This window comes from Acipenser ruthenus, chromosome 1 (genome assembly GCF_902713425.1).
Source record: "Acipenser ruthenus chromosome 1, fAciRut3.2 maternal haplotype, whole genome shotgun sequence".
Taxonomy (NCBI): domain Eukaryota; kingdom Metazoa; phylum Chordata; class Actinopteri; order Acipenseriformes; family Acipenseridae; genus Acipenser; species Acipenser ruthenus.
Window position 1 is genome coordinate 116009834 of NC_081189.1, and position 23685 is coordinate 116033518.

The 23685-nt window shown below is 37.1% G+C and overlaps 1 protein-coding gene across 1 annotated transcript; it reads right to left on the reverse strand.

The window, feature by feature from the left end:
* Positions 1-468: 468 nt before the first annotated feature.
* Positions 469-23458, reverse strand: LOC117421373 (E3 ubiquitin-protein ligase RNF4-like). The gene is made up of 8 exons (XM_034035685.3): positions 23267-23458; positions 20336-20494; positions 18001-18133; positions 13916-13992; positions 13029-13041; positions 6567-6711; positions 2810-2861; positions 469-2329 (listed from the first exon to the last, which is right to left on the reverse strand). Exons 2-8 carry the CDS (start codon positions 20390-20392, stop codon positions 2180-2182), a joined length of 627 nt encoding a protein of 208 aa, XP_033891576.3. The 5' UTR covers positions 20393-20494; positions 23267-23458; the 3' UTR covers positions 469-2179.
* Positions 23459-23685: the final 227 nt, after the last annotated feature.

The window sequence follows — 23685 nt, forward strand, 5'->3', positions numbered from 1 at the left end:
AGAACTTTATTGAGAGAATCATAGAATACAACTGCGTACGAACTATAAATACCCACATGTTAAAGCATCCAGTCTTTATTGATACTGCCCGAGGTTAAAGTAATGCAGCACTGAAAGGGTGCATTTTTAAATAGACAACACTGGAAATGGAACCTACTGGAATTTCAGAATACAGCGGTGTACCAAACATTAAAACAGGAACTCAATGTGTACTGTCTCTATGCAGCAGTCAATTCAAAAAAAGTCACGAGCTCAACATAGCAGCCGGTCAGAGGTCAATGTCACCGTTACCCACACATTAAGCATGTAGGGTTTATATACAAATATGCCACTACCTTGAATGGTTTATATATGAGGCTTTATCATGGAGGTGGTGGCAGCTTTGCAAAAAAAAAAAAAAAGTGTCTTGAAAAAAAGAGTACATTTCTCTTTTATGAAACACAATTGAACTTTACTTAGGACACAGTATACAAGTATGAAGACAATGTCAAAGTTTATCATCAGGAAACCAAAAATGCACAAAAACCAAAAATAATAATTAAAAAAAGCACACAAACAGATACATTTACAACACATTTAAAATATTTTTTTTCACATGACACCTATTACAAACAGTACTAATGGCTGAAATCACTTCTCTTGGCCCTTTTTTCAAAAAGGGCAGAAAAAGCACAGCACATGTATGTCATGGATGGTTAAGGTTAAAAGGAGGATAATTTGAGAATTATTTGGTTAGTTATATCATGAGACTTAAACTATCTGGAGATCTAGCATTAAGCAATCATGTTCTTATAAACTTAGAATTAACCAATTTATGATATAAAAGTAATATATTATATATATATATATATATATATATATATATATATATATATATATATATATATTACAGATAATAAAGAAGCTGGTTTATGTTACAACTGTAGTAAGTGTTTAATTATTACTAATCCATAAAAGACTGATGTAATCCACATTAAGGGATCATTGTTATTTTTTCATTTGACAGTTTTGCCTAAATGAAAATGCACCATGTTAGTGTACAGGTACTGATGCTGCACTTGCATTTCAGTTCAGTTATATTGGAGGCAACCATTCCTATCCTTTGCAGTCTGTGTAAACACATATGAAATCTGTTACCCCACCTCGCCACAGAAATGGTCTAATATTGGTCAATAATGCTAAGTGTTTAAGGTGAGATGGTTACCTTCTCTAAACACCTGGACCCTCAACACCATTCCCCCCCAAAAAACCCAGCAGATCATAACCACATTCCAAAATAAGTGCAATACTATAAATAAAGCATTTTTAATATTCACTTAACATACACTATATACAAAATAATACATGTGTATTTTACAGAAAGTAAAGGCATAGAAACTTGATGTGACTGACTGGAAACATTCCCATCCATAGTGGGAGGTGGCACGGACCTGCTGCACACTGGCATCAGTAACATCTGCACTGGTTCACTCATCACATCAGCTCACAGAAGGACCTGAAGCAGGTAAAGATACTGTGCCCTGGGCTTGCTTTCAGTGCATTCAAACTTTTCTTTTACAAACCTCCCAATAAAATTTCCTGAGTACAACAGTAAGCAAAGGCTCTTAAGTACCGCTTATTGACTGACATCCTTTTAATTAGAAATGAATTGCATCATTTAAGCAATCATGAGCAATGGATCTTATAGTTACAATGCTTTTACAAAGCAATGTTTTAAACTGTAGAGAGGATGACAATAGAAGGAAAAGTCTAACTATTTAAACATGCACTGATCAATCAACTGCTGTAAGTGGATTTCTGAAACACACAAAGTGCTTTTTGCACTGAACTCCTGTCCCCTCTCTATAAAGACGACTATTTTGTTGTGTCAGTTTCTAAACAGGATGGGAATAGAATCTGACAAACAGACAAAATCTGCAGTTAATAGATGGACTATTACAAGATATCCAGTTTCCAGCAACAAGATCTTTGCTGATTTTTCAGAATGGGGAGAAACAAAGTTTGGATAAATGAATCCATAATGAAAATGGAAGCGCGTTAATCCAAGTTTATAGATACAGGAGAGTAAAAGTCTATCAAAAGTGTTTCTATAAATAACTCATAAACTGTCCCAATGGTCTACGAAGCCTCTATCGCCTTTACGTTCAGCACTGTACATGAAAACTTCCAAGGAACACTGCTAAATGTAAATGGGATGGTACTGTTTGTGGGTGAGTTTCTTTCTGCAAGTCGGGCAGGAATGAGCATGTTTGAGTGCATCACGGAGACACTGGCTGCAGAACAGGTGCCCACATTTTGTTGAGACTATGAGCCGCCCGCTTTGAAGAATCTGGGGGAAAAAAAAATTAAAAATGTGACTTGCCATAGGGTGTACAAAAACAGTTTTGCAGCACAAAGTCACCATCGAAGACTGCACCCAAATGAAACCTCAGGATTTTCTCTGCCGATCAGTTCAGAAATTCAAGCGAGAATAAAATAAGCGCATAACAAACTAGGCGAAGGAAAATAGGTGAAAGCAGAGAAATTGACATTCCACACCCAATAATGTATTTAACCATATAGTATAACAAATAGAAGTTTCCAAATCAAGGTCCTGGTAAAATAAAAACTATGTTGGGTTTTGTCAAACAATACAAGGAAATATGATATTAGACCTAACACACAGTTACCATAACACAATTTATGGGTAGAATAGAGTCCCTGATATATATGGTTAAATGTTTCAATAATTAACAAAAATAGTGAGCATTGTATTACCAAAAACCACATGTATTACAAGAGTTTGTTTAGCATGTCTACATTGTCTTACCTCTGCATAGGCGTCCAGGCATATTGGACAGCTAACTGTTCCAGATGTAGCCCTGTAAACATTAACAAGAAGTCAATACATTGCATTAAAGAATTGGCATTATTGTTATTGGGCAGAAAAACAACATTTATTTTGGTTTACTACATGCATTGGGTATGATCTTTATGCTTTAAGGGGACTACCCTTGTCAAAGTTTACTACAGTAAATTTGCAGTTTTCCTATGCTTTTTCCATGATTAAACTATTTCATGGTTTATCATGGTTTGCCTTGGTTATTAATGTGCTTTAACAATGCTCAGGCAGTTAGGGTTACCCGACCGACCCTCTTTTTTACACCAGACCCTAAATATTTTTGCTGATAATGGGCTAAACTGCTATCAATCTGAAAAACTGACCACTGTGCACGGTCACGTTTTTGCTCATGCGATTTTCCAGAAGCTGCACAGCAAACAAGATCTTCAGTTCATATAAAATGGGGTCTGAGCAGCACGGCTGCAGTGTATCGCCAATTAGTTATTTTGCACTATTGCTTGAAAACTGTGACCACATACCAGAAAAAAAGAATTCTAACCAGTGTTAGACTTGGGGGTGAAACAGCATTTTTCACACTCCATCTACATCGTTATTTATATTGAATAGTAGCCTATTTTATTTCTCACCAATACTTCGTTTCATGTTCCCGACACATTTCTTCCTTGTATGTGCCTGCATGTGCTCTCTGGCTAGACAGTAGCCTACTGAAATTGACAAGCAGCATCAGGAACTGAAACTGACATGGCAACTGTCTCTTAAAAGGGCGACTGCATATATTTTAAGAATGTTATCACATAACATATGTTGATTCAGTGTGTATATATATGTGTGTATATATATATATATATATATATATATATATATATATATATATATATATATATATATATATATATATATATATCTCACATAATTTCATGACAGGGAATTATCATGTAATTAATGTGATAACAAAATAACACAATTACGCGATAGGGAATTATCACGTCATTTCGTGATAGGGCATTATCACGTAATTACGTGAATTTCTAATCATGTAATAATTCTTAACACATGGTACTGCAACGCCAAGCTGTATGGAAGCTTTCTCTATAAGAATGCTTGTGTGGTCTTTCATTTCCATGTACTAGTGACACCAGCTTAATTCAGTTTCTGCAAGTGTGTCATATGATACTTGTTTCTTCTTGTTTGTATACTCTTAGTAAATTAATCGTACAACCAAAAATATATTTTAAAATAAACAGCATTTATTTAATTTAACAACAGTTCATAGAATAGCAAAAACATTATGCATGGACAAATGTGATCGCAAAGTTACATTTTTCCAAAGCTGGTAAAGGATTTACTCATGAGTAAGGGCAGTACATGTGCTTAGAGTTACTGTATCTTATCTACTCAAACAACATGGTTGTAAAAAGCCCCCATAAATGATCCCTATCACGAAATTACGTTTATTTTTTTGTGTGTGCATTTTATTGCTTGTTTCTTATTTCTGTGATGTCTGTATGGTCTTTATTTTTTTATTGAAAAACAACTGTGATACTGTATTGTATGTAAAAAGGGGCAGATAGTCAATTTTCTTCATGCTTTCGTTTTTATTTGCGCCCTGCAGTTAATTTTTTTTAAATTTTTTTTTTGAGGGTTAGCATGCAGCAATCATATTTATTTGATTGCAAGTACCCTATTAGTGTGTATGCTATATTGTGGTCATTTTGAGGACTTGTCTTATTTGAAAGAACTGAAAAAGTATACATATTAAACATAGAACACAGTAAAACACCTCAATCCAAACACCTAGGGGAGCAGTGTCTTCGAAAACAGGAACTATTTATTAAACACCAGCAACAAAGTTAGTTCTGCCTGCAACAGGTGTGTTTTGCAGAATGCTTTAATTCAGCTTGGCAGGCAGTGTTCTGTAGCGCCCAGTGCTGTGCTGGGAAATCACGGAGGTATCCACTTACTGATGTTCAGATTTGCGATGTTTTACTATGAATACTAGTTCAATATGACAGATTTTAGATATTAATGTTACTTAAACACAAGATTGCAAAACATGTTTGTCTAAGATAAACAAGGATGCACTCTTTAAACAAAAGCTGATTAGTGTCTAAACACAAGTACCATAATAAGAATTAATAAATCAGGGGTTAATAACAGAAAACTGGTACTGATGCTAAGCCTAACATGCAAAGCGAAATTCATGCAGTTCAATGTGTTAATTAAAAAAACCTCAAGTTATGTAGGAGTTTTAAAATTAAAACTCTTATTTGTTTCACTTGAATTCATTGCCACGTCTGTTTTAAGTTATTTTCTGCATTCCATCAAGATTAATTATTGCAATGTGTTATTTTTTTCCCTCTGCTACAAAAATTACTTTATTTACAGCAGACGTTTTATGGCAAATCGCAGTGTAGAAAAGAATGTACTGACAGTAATTAAGTGTCGCAGTAATGATGCTGCTATATTTTAGTCACAGTAGTTGTTTCACTCCTTAGAGCTACCTGCCTATAGCATAAAACAAGGCAGGCAGAAAGTGTATTTATGAAGATGCACCCTCAAAATGAGACTAAGCCAGCTGTGAGGTGGAGAAAGACGACAGTGTAATTAATGAAAGTACAACAGGGGTACCTATGTACTGTAAACTATCACTTGCCTTCAGGAAATAAAAAAATAAAATAAAAAACATTTTACCTACCCACCCACCCTACAGTACATCGCTATAACACCTTTCATTATAACGAACCTTCGGCTATAACGAACCTGGCCCTTGGACCCCAAATAAAAAAAAGATAAAAAAGATAATAAACACACACTGTCAACATCCCGGTCTGTACGCATGGGATGCCACCTCCACAGTGAAGTCAGCTTTTTTGTTTAGCAAAAAGCGTGCGCTGTGTAACTATGCATCCGAAACAAAAATAATTTTATGTTGCAACAAAGCTGGAAACTATATTGATCGCTTGAAAAAAAAAAAAAGGAGTAACGCAGGCATGTCTCCGTCATGAATATATGTTGTCCAAAAGCACTTTGTTTTTTGGCTTGTTCAGCAACCATACAGCAAAGCAAAATTGATTAAAGAAAAAACAACAACAAAAAAACCTTGAGGATCTGGTGAACTTTTATGTCGGGTTGATTTGGAATAAAAGCTCAGTTTGGGATTCTTGCATGTTGGGTTAAGATTTGGTGCACTTCATGTCAAATTGATTTTGAATAAAAGTCCAGCTTCAGTTCAGGATTTTTGCTTTTTGTACTGCGTTTTAATTCTTTAATGAATAGGATAAAGCAAAGGCAGAATACTGCATGAGATGAACAGGTACAGGCAATTCTGCTTGTATTCACAATCTCATCTCATTATCTTACTCCAATAGTTTACCATTCATTTTGATCGTCTTTTCACTATAACAAACCCCTCGATATAACGAACAAAAGGCTTGGACCCCAACAGGGGGTGTACTGTATTTATTTTCCCCATCGTAACCTGAGCCACACTTTTTATTTGGCCTTACCTACAATATGCTGTACCTTTTTTTGTTTGTTTGTTTTACACTTTACTATGCTGGTATTACAATAAACTTATATAAGGGTATGCTTAAAATAGTTCTCTTTTGAAAGTAACATTTTGTTATTCTGGTTTGCACGCTGGCTCATTGTTCAAACACAGTTAATTAATGAATGAATGCAGTCCCAGAAATGATTTTGTTCATGGCAAACTTCTCCAGCATACCTGGAACAGCTGCTGTTCACCACAGGAGGGAGGAAGGCCGGTTTGCCTACATTGTCAGAAACATAAACCTCCCCTTCAGTGGAGTCCTCTTCATCACTGCTGAGCACGTAACTCGCACCGCCTCCTGATCTTCTACTACAAGGGCCTGACAGAGACAGCCACAGAACATACGTTAGCATTTTCACTTCTTAAAATATATTTCGGATACAAAAATCAGACGCTTGTATTTGCTACAAATGACAAAAATACCTTGCAATTATTTACCGCCTCACCAGAATTTGCGCGACAGTTTAAAAAAATGGCGAATGAAAGAGAGCTCCGTGTGAGATTAATATATATAGAAAAAGAAAACACACACAGGATCAACACAGCAGCTCGAGCCTCTATTTAAAAGTTTTAGACAGCAAAAAGTAAACAAACCAGGATTATGGGCGTGCACTCGCAGCATACTAAAATACTCTCTCAGATCATCCCCGGGGGCGCTGGCCCCGCCTTTCCAGCTGTAAGTCCCACCCCTTACTCCCACCCCCCTCATCATACCGGTACATCATTTTGAGGGCGTGTTCCGGCCTGGCATTCAAAAAGAATGAGCTTGGATACGGATAACTTTCCGTGTTAATGCCTTTGTAAGTAATTTTTTCCATTTATAATTTAATAAGCAATTATAATTTATTCTAAGGCAACGTACTTTCATCTTCATCTTTGAAAAAAGAAACCATACCAGTCTAGTTTAATTTATAATACAATAGAGATCCTTTAAAAATTCATCTTACTGTTTTTCATCATAAATAAAATGTTTATACATTATATGAAAAATCAAAAGATGCAAAAAACATATTTCTATCGCCCAAACTCAGTCTGAGGGTGTATACTATGAATTGCAAGGCTTTGAAAGCTTTATTTAACATGTAACACAACATTCATTAATGAAGGTCCAGAGTCTCAAAGTACAGGGCCCCAGGGGCTCTATTAATGTACTATATGTTGAACCCCTCAACTTTCCTGATAAAAATGGGTTCAGATTTCCCTGCGTAACCCCAAATGGCTTCTACTAACTCTAAAATACAGAAATAAATAGTGAGTGGGTGTGACTGGTGTTCATTTTGCAGATAATACAAAACAGGTTCACACTGTAAATTGGCTCAATTAAAATAATAATAATAATAATTATTTATTTCTTAGCAGACGCCCTTATCCAGGGCGACTTACAACTGTTACAAGATATCACATTATTTTTACATACAATTACCCATTTATACAGTTGGGTTTTTACTGGAGCAATCTAGGTAAAGTACCTTGCTCAAGGGTACAGCAGCAGTGTCTCCACCGGGGATTGAACCCACGACCCTCCGCTCAAGAGTCCAGAGCCCTAACCACTACTCCACACTGACCGACCCTCAGTGAATACGTACATAATTATTGGTATTCATTTTTTTTTCTCTAACACGTCAATTTGTATCTTTCATAAAGTGGGAAACCACTCCTAATACAGAGCTTCCCGATAGATGACTGAGGTTTGTACCGCCCCTTGTAGATCATAGACCTATATGGGTTTAATTTATTTAGATTCAATAAAATTGTATTTTTAAAACTTGGATATTAAACTATTAAATTATTCTTTGACTCTTGCTATGTCTAGTTAATGTATCTATTGAGTTGCAAAAACAAAAATCAAGATATACACATAGCCTACAAGACATAGCCCCCCCCAGACTATACATGTAGCAAAGGCTGTTAACTTACTCTTCGAGGTCTTTCTGTTTCTATCTACAGACAGTATCCTTCAATGCTGTAATAAGTCACCTTTTGTTTATAAAAAAAATAAAAAATAAACGTGTTTGCTGCACATTTCTAAACCATAGACTATAGAAATGAATGCTTACTGGAATAATACATTTTTATACATTTACATGAAATTTATGTAATTAAACCGGACATTTTGAGACAGGAGAGGTGTATTAATTTATCTTTTTATAATAGATTATCACTACCTTGTGTACTTCTCCTGTTTAACTAGTGAAACGTGTGCTTTAACACAAAATGTTATATATACACACATGGCTAACTAATGTCACTGTTTAATAAAACAAACCCAGCGTATTTTTTTTTTTTAATCTTGGTTGATAGCCCTTATTCTGTTATTACTTACTGGTTAATTTCTTTTAAATGCTGTACAGTTTTGAAATGCAGTGAAATGGCAGGGTAGGAGCATACATAGGGCAGCAGTGTGGAGTAGTGGTTAGGGCTCTGGACTCTTGACCAGAGGGTTGTGGGTTCAATCCCCAGTGGGGGACACTGCTGTTGTACCCTTGAGCAAGGTACTTTACCTAGATTGCTCCAGTAAAAACCCAACTGTATAAATGGGTAATTGTATGTAAAAATAATGTGATATCTGTATAATGTGAAATAATGTATAATGTGATATCTTGTAACAATTGTAAGTCGCCCTGGATAAGGGCGTCTGCTAAGAAATAAATAATAATAATAATAATAATAATACATATTTATGAACAAACCAGTTTGTATAACACGTTGCATGAATCTTTTAAATGTAGCGGTACCGTGCTGGAATTAGCTTTCCTTTTCAAAACAGCTCGGTTGTGGTTGTAACCTTATAAATTAAGGTCATACAATGCAGGCTTCAACGATAATGTGGCACACTTTATATATATATTTAAAAAAAAAAAAAAAAAAATCGCTGTTTATAGGGGTGCATGATTGGTTAGTTACCAAAATCTCAGTTAACAACTGAAGACAAGATAATTACGTACCACTTAATTTGCACCGATGAAACATAACCTGGCAAACAGTACTGATAGCATATCAAATGCTTAGATCAGTGGTGCGCAAGCTTGGGGCCGCGCACCCCTGGGGGGGGCGTGGAGTGTCACTAAGGGGGGGCGCGACTAAAGAGGCAGTTCTGTTAAAAAAAAAAAAAAAACCACACATTTTAAATAAATACATAAATGACTGCTAATTAGGCCAAGTTCTTGCCTTTCAAATGCGCCATTGACGATTACTCTAGGTAGAACCGGAGATGTTTGAAGTGGCGAGTGTCAGTGAAACTGCAGTGAACGGTGCCGATAAGTGTTTTTTCCGAGATTTAACAAAAAGTCCAGGTTTAGCTAAATACATAAATGTTAAACACATTCTTAAAAGTCGGAGTCTAAGCGCAGCAACACACACTGCCAAATCAAACACATCAATGGGCATGGGCTTGCATGTTAATAGCTATGCACACCGGACGCGAGTTTGCGAATCAAAAATAATTAAAACTATTGATTTAAATGGAGTAATGCACAACACAAGCGAAGCGAGTGGCGTGAATGAAGCGAGCAAATATAGAAATACATTTGTTTTATTTGTATTTTGCTATGCGCTGTTCGCGTCGCAATGCACCAATCAGAAATAAGGTCAAAGGAAGCGGCTGTCAGTGTCTCGCTCACGCAGAGATTACCACAGAAATAAAAACAAAATTATTTTATTTCGTCTCATTCGTGTCGTTCGCTTTGCTCCCGATGTGCTTACTGTATTTTGTGAAAACCTCAGATTTAGTTGCTGAACGATAATGTTTTTCAGATGTGTCTGTCAGGTAACTGTTGAATCGACAGGTTTAAACAAAACAAACAAAAAGAGTTAAGTTGCATGTATTTTTTCACGGATTTATTTGTTAGACGTGTTAGCTAAATGTTGACTTGCCAAGTGTATTTGTTAGAAACCCAGGTTTAACTTGTCAATGTTCACTCGAAGAAAAAAAAAAAGATTAAGACTGATTTTAAATGTCGAATTTATGATACGCGTATGTATTTAGCTAAATCTGGACTTTTTTGTGGTTAAGGAAATAATATGCAATTTACACGAAATCAGGGGAAAAAACTTAAAATATAGTTATGGTCTAACGTTTTAATATGGCGGGGGGGGGCACGACAAAATGTATGCTAAAAAAGGGGGGCGGCATTTAAAAACTTTGTGCAACACTGGTTTAGATGACAGATATAGTTGCATTCTTGTATAACTTAACTATAAAACAAAATGCATTTCGATAAGGAATTGCATTAGTTCCTACTATGTCATAGTTTGGGTTATTCAAATATTTATTTAAAACAGTAGTTGGGGGTTTATTTTTAAAATTATTGTTATATACAGTACTGTGCAAAAGTTTTAGGCAGGTGTGAAAAAATGCTGTAAAGTAAGAATGCTTTCAAAAATAGACATGTTAATAGATTATATTTATCAATTAACTAAATGCAAAGTGAGTGAACAGAAGAAAAATCTAAATCAAATCCATATTTGGTGTGACCACCCTTTGCCTTCAAAAACAGCATCAATTCTTCTAGGTACACTTGCACAAAGTCAGGGATTTTGTAGGCATATAGTCAGGTGTATGATTAAACAATTATATCAAACAGGTGCTAATGATCATCAATTCAATATGTAGGTTGAAACACAATCATTAACTGAAACAGAAACAGCTGTGTAGGAGGAATAAAACTGGGTGAGGAACAGCCAAACTCAGCTAACAAGGTGAGGTTGCTGAAGACAGCTTACTGTCAAAAGTCATACACCATGGCAAGACTAAGCACAGCAACAAGACACAAGGTAGTTATACTGCATCAGCAAGGTCTCTCCCAGGCAGAAATTTCAAGGCAGACAGGGGTTTTGAGATGTGCTGTCCAAGCTCTTTTGAAGAAGCACAAAGAAACGGGCAACGCTGAGGACCGTAGACGCAGTGGTCGGCCAAGGAAACTTACTGCAGCAGATGAAAGACACATCATGCTTACTTCCCTTCGCAATCAGAAGATGTCCAGCAGTGCCATCAGCTCAGAATTGGCAGAAAACAGTGGGACCCTGGTACACCCATCTACTGTCCGGAGAAGTCTGGTCAGAAGTGGCCTTCATGGAAGACTTGCGGCCAAAAAGCCATACCTCCGACGTGGAAACAAGGCCAAGCGACTCAACTATGCACGAAAACACCGGAACTGGGGTGCAGAAAAATGGCAGCAGGTGCTCTGGACTGATGAGTCAAAATTTGAAATATTTGGCTGCAGCAGAAGGCAGTTTGTTCACTGAAGGGCTGGAGAGTGGTACACCAATGAGTGTCTGCAGGCAACAGTGAAGCATGGTGGAGGTTCCTTGCACGTTTGGGGCTGCATTTCTGCAAATGGAGTTGGGGATTTGGTCAGAATTAATGGTCTCCTCAATGCTGAGAAGTACAGGCAGATACTTATCCATCATGCAATACCACCAGGGAGGCATCTGATTGGCCCCAAATTTATTCTGCAGCATGACAACGACCCCAAACATACAGCGAAAGTCATTAAGAACTATCTTCAGCGTAAAGAAGAACAAGGAGTCCTGGAAGTGATGGTATGGCCCCCACAGAGCCCTGATCTCAACATCATCGAGTCTGTCTGGGATTACATGAAGAGAGAGAAGCAACTGAGGCTGCCTAAATCCACAGAAGAACTGTGGTTAGTTCTCCAAGATGTTTGGGCCAACCTACCTGCCGAGTTCCTTCAAAAACTGTGTGCAAGTGTACCTAGAAGAATTGATGCCGTTTTGAAGGCAAAGGGTGGTCACACCAAATATTGATTTGATGTAGATTTTTCTTCTGTTCACTCACTTTGCATTTTGTTAATTGATAAATATAAACTATTAACATGTCTATTTTTGAAAGCATTCTTACTTTATAGCATTTTTTTCACACCTGCCTAAAACTTTTGCACAGTACTGTATATTTATTAGTCGAATAAACTTCTACCGAATAAGACCTACTTTCCAGGCAGGTAGCAAATCCCTCACTACTGCCTTAAAAAGAACTTCTAGCCCTGATATGATATGCTTTTGTTGCGACTTTCTGTTATGTGGAATGTAATAAACAAGAAGCAAAACAGTGAGCTTTTTTCACCTTCATTTTACAACGCCATTTCCATGTTTGTTTTATTTGAAGTGTATAAAGTTCATTTCAGTTTTCGTTTGCTTGTTCAGCTACAAAAAGGCACAAGTAAACCTTGTGTTATAACTTTATGAAAACATGTCTATGGCCACTGTTTACTGTGAAGAAACAGCAATGGCAAGGAATGAAAAAATAAAAAATAATGCATTGTCAACTTTATGTACTATTTATTTCAGGAATAAACAAAACAACGTTTAACTTGAACTGTTATTTGGCATCCTTTGTTTTGTAGTTAATTCACTGGGGTAATATAAAGCTACACAACTTAGTCTTGTGATATTTTTCTGTTTTAATGTGCAGCTGCTATGCTGTCTCTGCCTGCGTTTAGAGCAGTATAAGAACGGCTTTTATTACTTTTTGAAAAACGAACCAACATCCGGACGAATATTTCAATTAATGAGCGAATATCCGAACATGAAAATCCTGTGTTCGTCCCAACACTAATATACACACACTTCTTTATATATATATTAAAAAATAATAATAATAATAAATAAATACCTCACCTTCATCCACAATCTTTGCAGCCAGGAACAAGAGGGAGGGAAAAAAAATAGGAAGAGCAAATTAAACATTTTTAAAACCTAAACAAAGACTTTCAAAACAGCAGTAAATTTTTAGACCATGAAATAAGCAATTTTTAAAAAAAAATACAGCCTCAACTATGAGATACCAAGATATTTAGAACGCAAGTGGTGTGAGTGAGGGTACGCTGGCAATAATTATACCCCAAACACATGTTTTACATTTTTTGGTAGGCAGGGGAACATTCTAAAAAACACTGAAAAACACTGACTAAAGCAACACATGTTTTAGTAGTACAGAAGAGAAAAGGGCTCAATTCTGTACCACAATATGTAATAACAGAAGCGACCAGTGTTTTTTATTTTTGTAGTCAATAATTGTTTCTATAAACTCTACTGAATTTCTCCAGTGACTAGTCATTACTGGTACACAACTCAAGTCCCCAAGGGGTGGTACTCATTTTTGAGAAATGGTTTAGTCACTTTATTTAACTTTCATGTAGATTAAAAAAAAAAAAGTAAACTATTTCAACACTATAAATGAACCAGTTGATTATACTATAGCGAAGAATACTGGGCAGTTGAAGACTACAGCATTGTAACCACTGAACTCTATGGAACGCTGCTAGTGACATTTTAAATTGTTCCATAGAGATAAGTAGTAAAACCTTCCCTTTATCTGTCTCTCTGTCATATGTAATTACACTACAAACAGCCAATTCATGATTCTTTTAAGATGAAGCAAAGTACCATACAAACAGCAGCAGTCGTCACTAGTGACTGCTGAACTGATATTTTCTGTCATGATCAAAAAATATTCCTAATTGACGAGTGCCAGCAGAAACACTGGAAGAGACTCATAAACTTACCACCACCAAGTCGTTGTTTGTCAAGTCAACCACCAAGGGCTCCGAGCCTTCGCAAGTGAGATCTACCACCTCCTCACCTGCACAGACAGCATTACCAGTTACCAAACAAATACAATATCAAGAGTAGGCAGCTCTCAGAGCTCTAGTTGTTCCAATGAGGCAGGGCTATGGGATCCACTGTGAAATGGTTAGATAATGTGAATTGCAGGTTCGTTAAAAAAAAAAAAAAAATTAAAATCTGTGTGATGAAACAGGAAGGTAATAAATACTCATACGAGTTTACCTTTTACATAATGGTGCCACTCAGCATTCACACATTTAAATAAGGTACAGTACTTGTCAACTACATAAATAATATAGATAAAGTACAAGCTACTGTACATAATCAGATCGTAAAAAGACACCAAGGAGTTCTGTGACATCACAAAGGATGAGGCCGAAGACTGATTCCACTTGTGATGTCACGGAACTCAGAAGTGGCTTTTTACTATGACTGTGTACCTAAATTCAACGCTGAGAAGCAACAACTCTCAAAATCGTTCCTAAAGAGCTAGCAACGTGCAGCGTTGGCTCAACGCTGACTCAATGACTCTCAGAGCTGGTGAGCTGCTCAACAGAAAGATGGCGACACCCTTGAATGGGATTTAAATGTAGATACTGATACCGCAATCCGCCATCAAAACGGTAATTGTTAATATACACAAACACACACACATATATATCTCATTATTTATGTATTATTGTATAAAAAAATAAAACACAGCAAATATGACAACGTAACTACTGGCTATATATTATGAAGTAATACAGCATATTTAATACAAACTTGTATTTAAGATTTTGTAATATTCTTTTTAGATTCTGAAGCTGCAGGCTGATATGCAGAATCGCTCATTTTAAATTTTACCATTTAGTTTAGGAATGCAATGAAGCGTTCCTAAATACCTGGAAGTGTTGTGACAATAGTGACGTTTTTGTTGAGTCAGCGCTCAACAGTACCATTGAATTTAGGAATTAACACTATCTAATTTATGTACAGTAGCTTGTATTTTATTTTGTATAATAACCAGCACACAAAGAAAATAAACACACAGATAAAATTAAACAAATCTTTTCTTTACTAAAAATCAAACTACTTTTTTTTAAAATTAATAATAATTAGGCGCTGTCGGTTAGTATCTTGGCTTTTTTGTTTGGCCAACATCAGATTCATAAAATTTCACGCTAACTGGATTGAAAGGAGTCCCTGTCGTAATTCGCCCTCCCGACCACCGGCAGCGCTGTGTAGGGTTGACCGTGATTGGGTCAGGAGGCTGAACTCTGACCACACAGGAAGTTCCAGGTCGGGTGGCCATCTTGGCCCAAGGTTGAACCATGCGGCTGGCGAGTCCCCTCATTGCAATCAGCTGTGCTGTGCTCGTCGATTGGCTGATGTGGGCCAGGGTGCTGAAACTAGGCAGTATTTAGGCAGCGTGGTTTTGCCATTCGGTCTCCCTTTACTGAACTGAAAACATGGCAGAGACACGCTGTGCTTTGTTGTTTTGCTTTTACAAACCTGCTGTAATTCACAGAATCCTGAAACTCTGGAAAACCTTGGTGGATTACTGCGGTGGGAAAAACCCAGGACTAGTCTTTATTCCTTGGTAGGAAGCCAAGAGGCGGTGAGAGGAAAAACCCAATGCAGTAGCACAGAGAAACCCTGTTTTGTTTACTCTTTATTTGAAACCTGAGTTTACTATTGCTGGTATTCCAGGTGGTTTTCTTCTTTGTTTTCTGCAATGCTGGACTGTTTATTTTCGTTAAAATAAAATCCTGCCAGATACCATGGTTGGTACAGGGCTCCAGGACTAAACGTCACTTCTGGCTCCTGTGTGCTGTCATTTCTGGTCCTTCTCTAAGCTCTGCCCACTACCCTCCCACATGCAGTTATGCCCCAGAATGCTGTGTGAATGGCCTTTTGATGGCGCTGCAACACAGAATGCATTTTTTATCGTTATTTTCTTTCTCACTATCTTCGTTGTTTTGTTTACCGCCATGGTCTTGCAGATTGGAGGAAGTACTGGCAAGAATTTCAGAGGTCTTTCGCTGCTTGTGTTCAGCAAGGTATGAATAATTATTTATGCTCTGCAAGTTCTTATGTCCTGATACCTGAACAATATCTATCGGGGGTAAGTTGCAGTCAACTCTTTTTTGGATTGCAGTTTTTCGTGCGCTGTAGTTAGTAACCCGCTTGTCTGCAGGTAGGCTCGACTGCAGTTTCATGTTTGTCATCATATTTATGGATTCTGATTTTCATGGCACGGTACCAGATCGATTTCAGGGGACTAAAATTGATGTTAGGTGCTAGACAGAACGGAGAGTCCGGTGAGAACATTGAACCTGTTTTCTGCGTACATTTTCAAATGCTACAATGGGGTCTCTCCTTGGGTTTTAACTGATTTCCATACATTCGCGGTTTAACTGGTCTAATGTTTGCAGGGTTCTCCTTGTTTTAGTCTGCCTTTCAGAATAAGACAGAAATTCGTTAGAAAGGGTAATATCTTGCCATTGGAGGTCGTAATTAGGGCTTCTGATTTTTGGTTTTATCCGATAAAACACCCTTGATACAAAAAAATTAAATTGGTGGCTAGCCAATAAACACCAGAAAAACTCTGGAAATGGTTAATCTATTCACATTGACTTTACCCTTTTTCCATTAAAAAATATAAACCTACTACAAAAATAATAATATACATTTCCCAGCGCTGCTGGGCAATGTCCCGCCTTCCTGACTTGTATCTATCATTGATTCGTTCTGCATACTTTAAACTCGCCCCAACTACTGAGTGACAGCACATTCCTACTGGAGACTCCGCTTGCGGGATTACAATCAGGAATGGAGGTTTGTTTAAAGCTTTATTACAGTTAAGATACAGAGGATTTAAAACAAAATATACAAAAATGCCTACACACAAAAACCCCAGAAGAATGTGTCCGTGACCATAGGGATTTCGTTGTGGAAGACAGCAAAGGAAAGACGGTACAATTTAAATGTGCAAGTACTGTCGAGTTACTACTATACATATACAAAAAACCACTGACATAAAACTCAAATAGCTAAAAATAAGCACCAAAAAATACAATTAAAACAGAAGCCCTAGTCGTAATGTTCTTTGGTTCTAAGAGCAAAATACATGCCATTATTAAAAAAACAATCATGTTAAGGAGCCTAGTTGGATTATGGCATGAAAGGGTGCCAGTTTCATATAACTGATCAGTTTCACTATCAGTTAGTGCCTCTGCTTTACGTGGCCTGTTGCCTTCCCCTTCTTTCTTGAGAATCTTTTGTTTTGCAGTTAGTGTTTCACAAGTTTGGGGTAAGTCCAGGCTGTTTCCATAAGAAATGTTATGCAAATACCTGTGTCTGTCTCTTCAGGTGGCGATCAATGCTGCCTATTATTCCCCCCCCATTTTGTCGTCTAGCTGCACATATAAATTGTATCTAGCTCGTCATGAGGGATCGTTTCTACCGGTCGCAGTTCGCTGATCTCTGCCAAGTATGATCTAAGGATGGCGAGATCGGAGATGGTTTTCCTTATAGTGTTGGTATTTTGCTGCTGTGCTACAAAGTTCTGCCTTTCAGCCTCTGACACAACGGTAAATCAAGAGGACAGTCTACTTGAGCTTTCAAAACACTTTGAAAACAGTGAGATCATTTTTTTTTTTAAACTTAAAATTCATTCCATTTACGTCAGATCGCGCCTGTAATCAGAAATCAGTGCAATCTGTTGTCATAATAGGGATTACAGGACAGTACTGTCGTCACAATAGGGATTAAAGTATAGTACCGTCGTCAGAATTAGCCTGTAATCATATAATTAAGAATAGGGTTTTATAGGGAAATATCAGTTTCACTGGTATTATAAATAAGTTACATCCACAACGAGACACATAAAATGCCTATAATAGTTAAAAATGTAATTGTGAAATATTTACGAGCCACACTGTCTGGTAAATCCTAAAGCAATTTATCAGAAATCCCCTAATGCAGACAACTGAGGAAAAATGATTTAAATTGATTTGGAGAATGAGGGTTTTTGTCTCACTTGGCAATCTGGTGTTTTCCAACACTTCAATCATCTCAGTTTCCGTTTCCGGTGCTGAAGGAGGATTTGTCACTTGGCTTCTTTTACGTGGTTGTGTATTTGAAGATACGCTTCTGCGTCGCTTTCTTTGAGTCTGTAATAAAAACCATACAAAATACATATTAAAATGAGGGCCACAAAATGTTCCCACTACTTTTTTCTTTCTTTTTGTTTTTAAGTTACATACATTTCAAAACACGTAATAAGATACAGTCAGTAATATTAGAAAAACATGGTGCCAACTTTTGACTGAAGAAGATCTAGCTCCTGCGGTTGAATGTTCAATCTAGAATTTGTGTGTGTGGCACTCTGGTAATGTGAAAAAGTGAGGTTTTAAAAGGTGAAAGAAGTTTAAGATCTGCTTTCTAAAAAGACAGTGTAAAGAAGGCAATGTCTTGTTTTATTTTTCCTTTATTTTAGAAGTTAAATAACTGCTCACTGACACCAAAGTCTTGTTTCCAGTGATTTCCTGGGGCAAGAGCTTAAAGCATAGGTCTAAGATACTAAAAAGAGAGAGGGTGCAAATTTAAAATATCACACTTGAGTAACCAAGCCTAAAAAATTGTAGTCCTTCCCATCACATGTTTTTTTTACAGTAACTAGAAACGCTCATCATGGGATAAAAAACGAATTGCCTTGCCATTTAAGAGACTGACAAACAATGTAAAGGAATACACATACAAGGATTGTACCGATATTCCACATCTGTGACTGGCAGATGCCGTTTCCGATTTTAAACTGAAAAGGCAAGATTTTGGGGCGTCACACAAACCATAATGTTTATGTATTTAGACAGGTAATACTGCCAAAAGTGAGAGAACACTGGTAAATCAAATAGCATGTTTACTGAACTTAAATGTATATACAGTACATTAACTCAATTTAGTAAATTAGTGGCATTCAGAGCCAGGATTGGAGATGAAAACTGGGTCCATGAAAGCACTGGTATTCCTTCCCAGCTCATAATCCTGCATCGTGCAAAACCACGTACCTGGGTCGTACCCGGGTCAGCAGCAACCCACCTCAGGATGTGGGTCGACACACTTGGACCCGGGTCGAATGAGACAAAATCCATGATGGTGTTTGCAAACGGACGAACTAACAAACAGCCACGCCTGCGAAGGTTTCACTTCCGCAAGGAACATTTCTGTTTAGCCATATTTCTGTTGCTTGAGACACACCATAAGCCAGATTGCAGCAGGGATATAGAAACATTTGCTCTAATCGACATTTGGGCTGACGATTAAATTCAGAGAAGCTCGGGGCATTGCGTAATCGTGTGCATTGTGTACTTCCTTCTGTCACCCAGGTCGACCTTGCTTCTTCAAAAAGCAGTGTGAAATCACATAGCCGATCTGCATAACTCTTACCCTTATTATCAGGCAGCAAAGTTTACAACTTTTTACAAGGCGTAGTTCAAGGGTTGACCCTACTTTATTTTCACTGCTCCTATAGCTGTGCGAATGAATGTTTGATTTTGAACTTAGCTTTGCCACCCGAATGTGCTATATGTGAACCAGAGAGTAAATTCTCACTGTCTGAAAGGGACACATTTTTCAGGAAAAGATGGAGCTAAAATTTGCATACAAACATGGAGGGGAGGGCTGCTGTATCGTGTTACTGTCAATATTTAAGATCACTAAGTCAGTGAAAGCAAGAGGGGCAGAATAACAGATTTGTAACCTTAACTATTTAATTAAACATTTTTACCCTGGTTAAACCTGCAGGTGTAGTTGATGTTACAACTTTTTTCATAGCAAACAGACTACGTTTTCATAAATCAGAACAATGAATAGTCATTATCAGCACAGAACATATTCTACAACCTCTGGGATCCAGGATGAAAGGGGTTAAGGACTGACATTATAATGATGATAATCTCCAACATCTTTAGAGAACATCTAGTGCTGGCCGATTTGAACGTCATATTGTGGCGCACTTCTGACATATCTACCTCTTCCAACAGCAAGAAGCAGACATTACACACCACCAAGGCACTAAAAACGACTCTTGAGGGGGCAGCAGTGTGGAGTAGTGATTAGGGCTCTGGGCTCTGGGCTCTTGACCGGAGGGTCGTGGGTTCAATCCCAGATGGGGGACACTGCTGCTGTACCCTTGAGCAAGGTACTTTACCTAGATTGCTCCAGTAAAAACCCAACTGTATGAATGGGTAATTGTATGTAAAAAATAATGTGATATCTTGTAACAATTGTAAGTCGCCCTGGATAAGAGCGTCTGCTAAGAAAAAAATAATAAGAGACACTTTTTGAAATCAGAATATATGAAAAATACTTACGGTGCTCATCTTTTCTGAATTAGGTATTAATGAAAACCGATATGGTAGAAGTACCATTTAATGTTGTGCAACAAAGTGAGCGGAGAAGACTGGTAACAATCATCTAGATGTCCTGTTGCACATTTCTTTGAGCAGCATACAGCAAGTCCAGTTTAAAACCTGTAAAAAGACATAAACAAAAAACACTACCTTTATGTATTAGGCTAAGGAATGTCACGTGGTATGCCAAAGTGTTTAAATTCACTTTCACCATCCAACAAATTAGCTTTCATCCATGTATGAAGTGGCATATGCATATTCGATATGGTATGCATAATCCAGCTCAGTTCTGTTAGCATTGCCAAAAGGTTAGCATGCACAGAGGGAGATTATGGGCAGGCATTAGAGATTAACTGAAATGTCCAAAATATTTTTCCAAGAAATTATTTTCAATAAGAAATGAACACACAAACACATCAATGGAAGAGTAGCTTGCAAATTTAAGCATGCCCATCCTAAGAGAGGGTGGGGAAGTAGTTCATCATGAACATATAATGCTATTGCCTATTGTGCGTGGTTTTATTAAGTTGAGACCAAACAGTTTTAACTTAACCTAAGCCAGACCAAATATGGAAATACTATCTCAAAGCATGTGGTCTAATCATTGATTTGGCCACAGGGCAGGTCATTAAAACAATGTGGCAGCGAAACCATTCATTTAACTACAAAAACTCAAAACAGACAATAATTCAAAGTGCACACCCTCTCTAGGACAAAAAAGTACAATTGTATACCAAGTATAAAGACAATGGGCTAAATTATCAAACTGTTTACTCCAATTTGTCATTAGCACCATTTTTTCAGAACGGAGAAACACACCTAATAAAACGTTACCAAACTAGAAATAAAAATAAATAAGACTTAATTCTTATTCGTTTAAGATGTTTAATTGGTGTTTTTTCCATTCCGAAAATGGAAGTTGCAAGGACGATTTGGAGTAAATTGCTTTGTGAATCTAGCCCAATAATATCTCAAAGCTTTAGGCATTGCTCATGAGGGAAACAGAAAAGTCTTTTGCCCACAATATGGCAGCCACTGTCATTCCAGCCCACATCCCTTCAAACTTAAGACACGCTTTTTAAACCACTTTTTTTCTTCTCAAAAATGGCCTGTGTCTTAAATTTAAGTGCAGTGTATTAAAAATCACTAACAAAAGACGTGACTGCCCGAGTAAACAGAAACGTGACTGACTGCTCAAGAAAAGACGGGAAAAAAACCCACATTACTGCCCAATCTCGAATCATCCATGACATACAGGCAGCCATTTATTTATTTATTTTTAAATCAGAAACATCTAGGCGATAAACAATCGACGCCAACTGGACACATGTGCTGTGCACCTCTGAGTGGCTTATTAAAGCATGGGATTTCTTAAAAACAGAGGCTGTGGTGCACACCTTCAGAAAATGTTACACATCTAACCAGCTAGACGGAACATAAGATGACAGTCTAGGAGATGTGAAGTAATGAAGAGGACTTGGAGGCATGTTCATTTACAAATATACAATATGCCTAATAGATGATCCTTTGTATTAACGGCTCATATATGGGTAATTGAGGTTGTATCTTTGTAAACACATCTTCAGTTGAGGTAAATTCGAGGGCATCTTACATGCAAAGGCATATGGTATGTTACCATATCCTGCTTTGTTAATGTGTGCGCTGATGTGCAAACAAAACACAGGTGCAATGCCCAAGTTCATTGTTACACTTGCTTTTTTCATTCACGAAGACACACTACACCCATGCCCATCATGACAAATTCATGTGTGGTTGGGAAATAAAATAGATACAGTATTCTATTTTCCACTTAAGTATTATTAGCAGATATTGTTTGTGTTTGAAAGGAGTGGTAACCAAGGCTTTAACCATTACAAAAGAAAAGTGAATTTAGAGAGACATGCTTTTCATTACTTGTTAAATAATTTTCAGTATCATACACAAATATTAATATCTTCAGATACCTATACACCTGTATGCAGAACATCTAGTGCATCAGAGGGCTGGTTTCACAGGCCCTTCTCGCTAAAGTAACATTACAGTAGGCAGTCCAGGATTATCCGTATATGTTGCTTATTAAAACAGATTAGCTCAGGCTGGAACGTTTTCATTCGGTTTAGTCCACACGACAGCTACAATAAATGAAATGTGTTCATGTTGAGGCCTACTGTTACAAAACGACGGACACACTGGGCTACGGGAGGCTTCTTATATTTGAAATTCCCTTTAAAATACATATTGTTATTTTGTTTTTACACGCGACGATTTCAAGTAAATTCTAGTTATATTAGGAATACTGTCGTAGATACACTGCTAAGCACTTCGTAGAACATGATACCAGACCTAGGTTGCATCGTATTTTGTTTTTTTTATTGAAAAAATAAAGCCAAAAAGTAAATAAAAAAAAAAATTAAAATATAGCGCATTTATTTCCTCACGAACTTTGTAAAATGATTAATACTGCAACTCATCTTTTCAGGTTAGTGGTACTGTAATATACCGCATTTCGTTATCAGCGCTGCCCTATTTTCTTTTTGCCTGAGTCAAGGCTTCACGTTCAAAATGCTGTAAAAACACGGCGTGGTACCCGTAGCGTTTTTACAATTAATTAGTAGAAACTAAAGGACATAAGAAACACCATGTTATTTTCACTTACGATCCCTTAAAATCTCAAGCTACATATACATTACGGTATAGATTTGTTTACGTTATTTCAAACAATGGCGTTTCAAATAATTCAAACAAAACAGAAAGTAAACCAGAGATTTTTTGTAAATCTAAGAAATTTGGTATCAGCAAACGTGGCGTTCTGAAAATATTCTCTATCACAAAAGATATTTATTCAGGGAACACAATCTAAAATAAATGAAAACAATAACTTAAAAGAAATACCTTTCCAGTTTCCTTTCGGGTCCCTAGCTTCTCTTAGGAAGTGCTACACCAGCACATCCGCTTCTCTGTGTGGCCAATCAATACATAATCTGTTGTTACCAAATAAAAGTGCCGTTAAGAATCTACTGAGCAGGTATGAAAACCGCCTATAACCAAGCGGGAGCTACGAGTTCACAGATATAGATCTATGCGCGAGTTCCTTTTTTCAAATAGAATGGCGAGGTGTTGTGGGAATTGTAGTTTTTAACAACCCCATTCTATAAAAGCTCAAATGTATTTTATGTTTCATTCTCCTTTAATGTTGACATGGTTGCTCATGCTCTTAGGTGTATTTATTGTACTTGTTGTACTACTTACTATTAACACCACCACCAACAATATTAATTACTTATATTATTTGTTTATTTAGCAGACACCTT

Excerpts from the sequence above, each read along its gene's own strand:
- LOC117421373 (XM_034035685.3), bottom strand. The coding sequence starts at position 20,392 with ATGGTACTTCTACCATATCGGTTTTCATTAATACCTAATTCAGAAAAG. Across the intron at positions 18,134-20,335 it reads ATTCAGAAAAGATGAGCACC|ACTCAAAGAAAGCGACGCAG; the intron begins GTAAGTATTTTT and ends TTTTTATTACAG. Across the intron at positions 2,862-6,566 it reads GTGAACAGCAGCTGTTCCAG|GGCTACATCTGGAACAGTTA; the intron begins GTATGCTGGAGA and ends TAATGTTTACAG.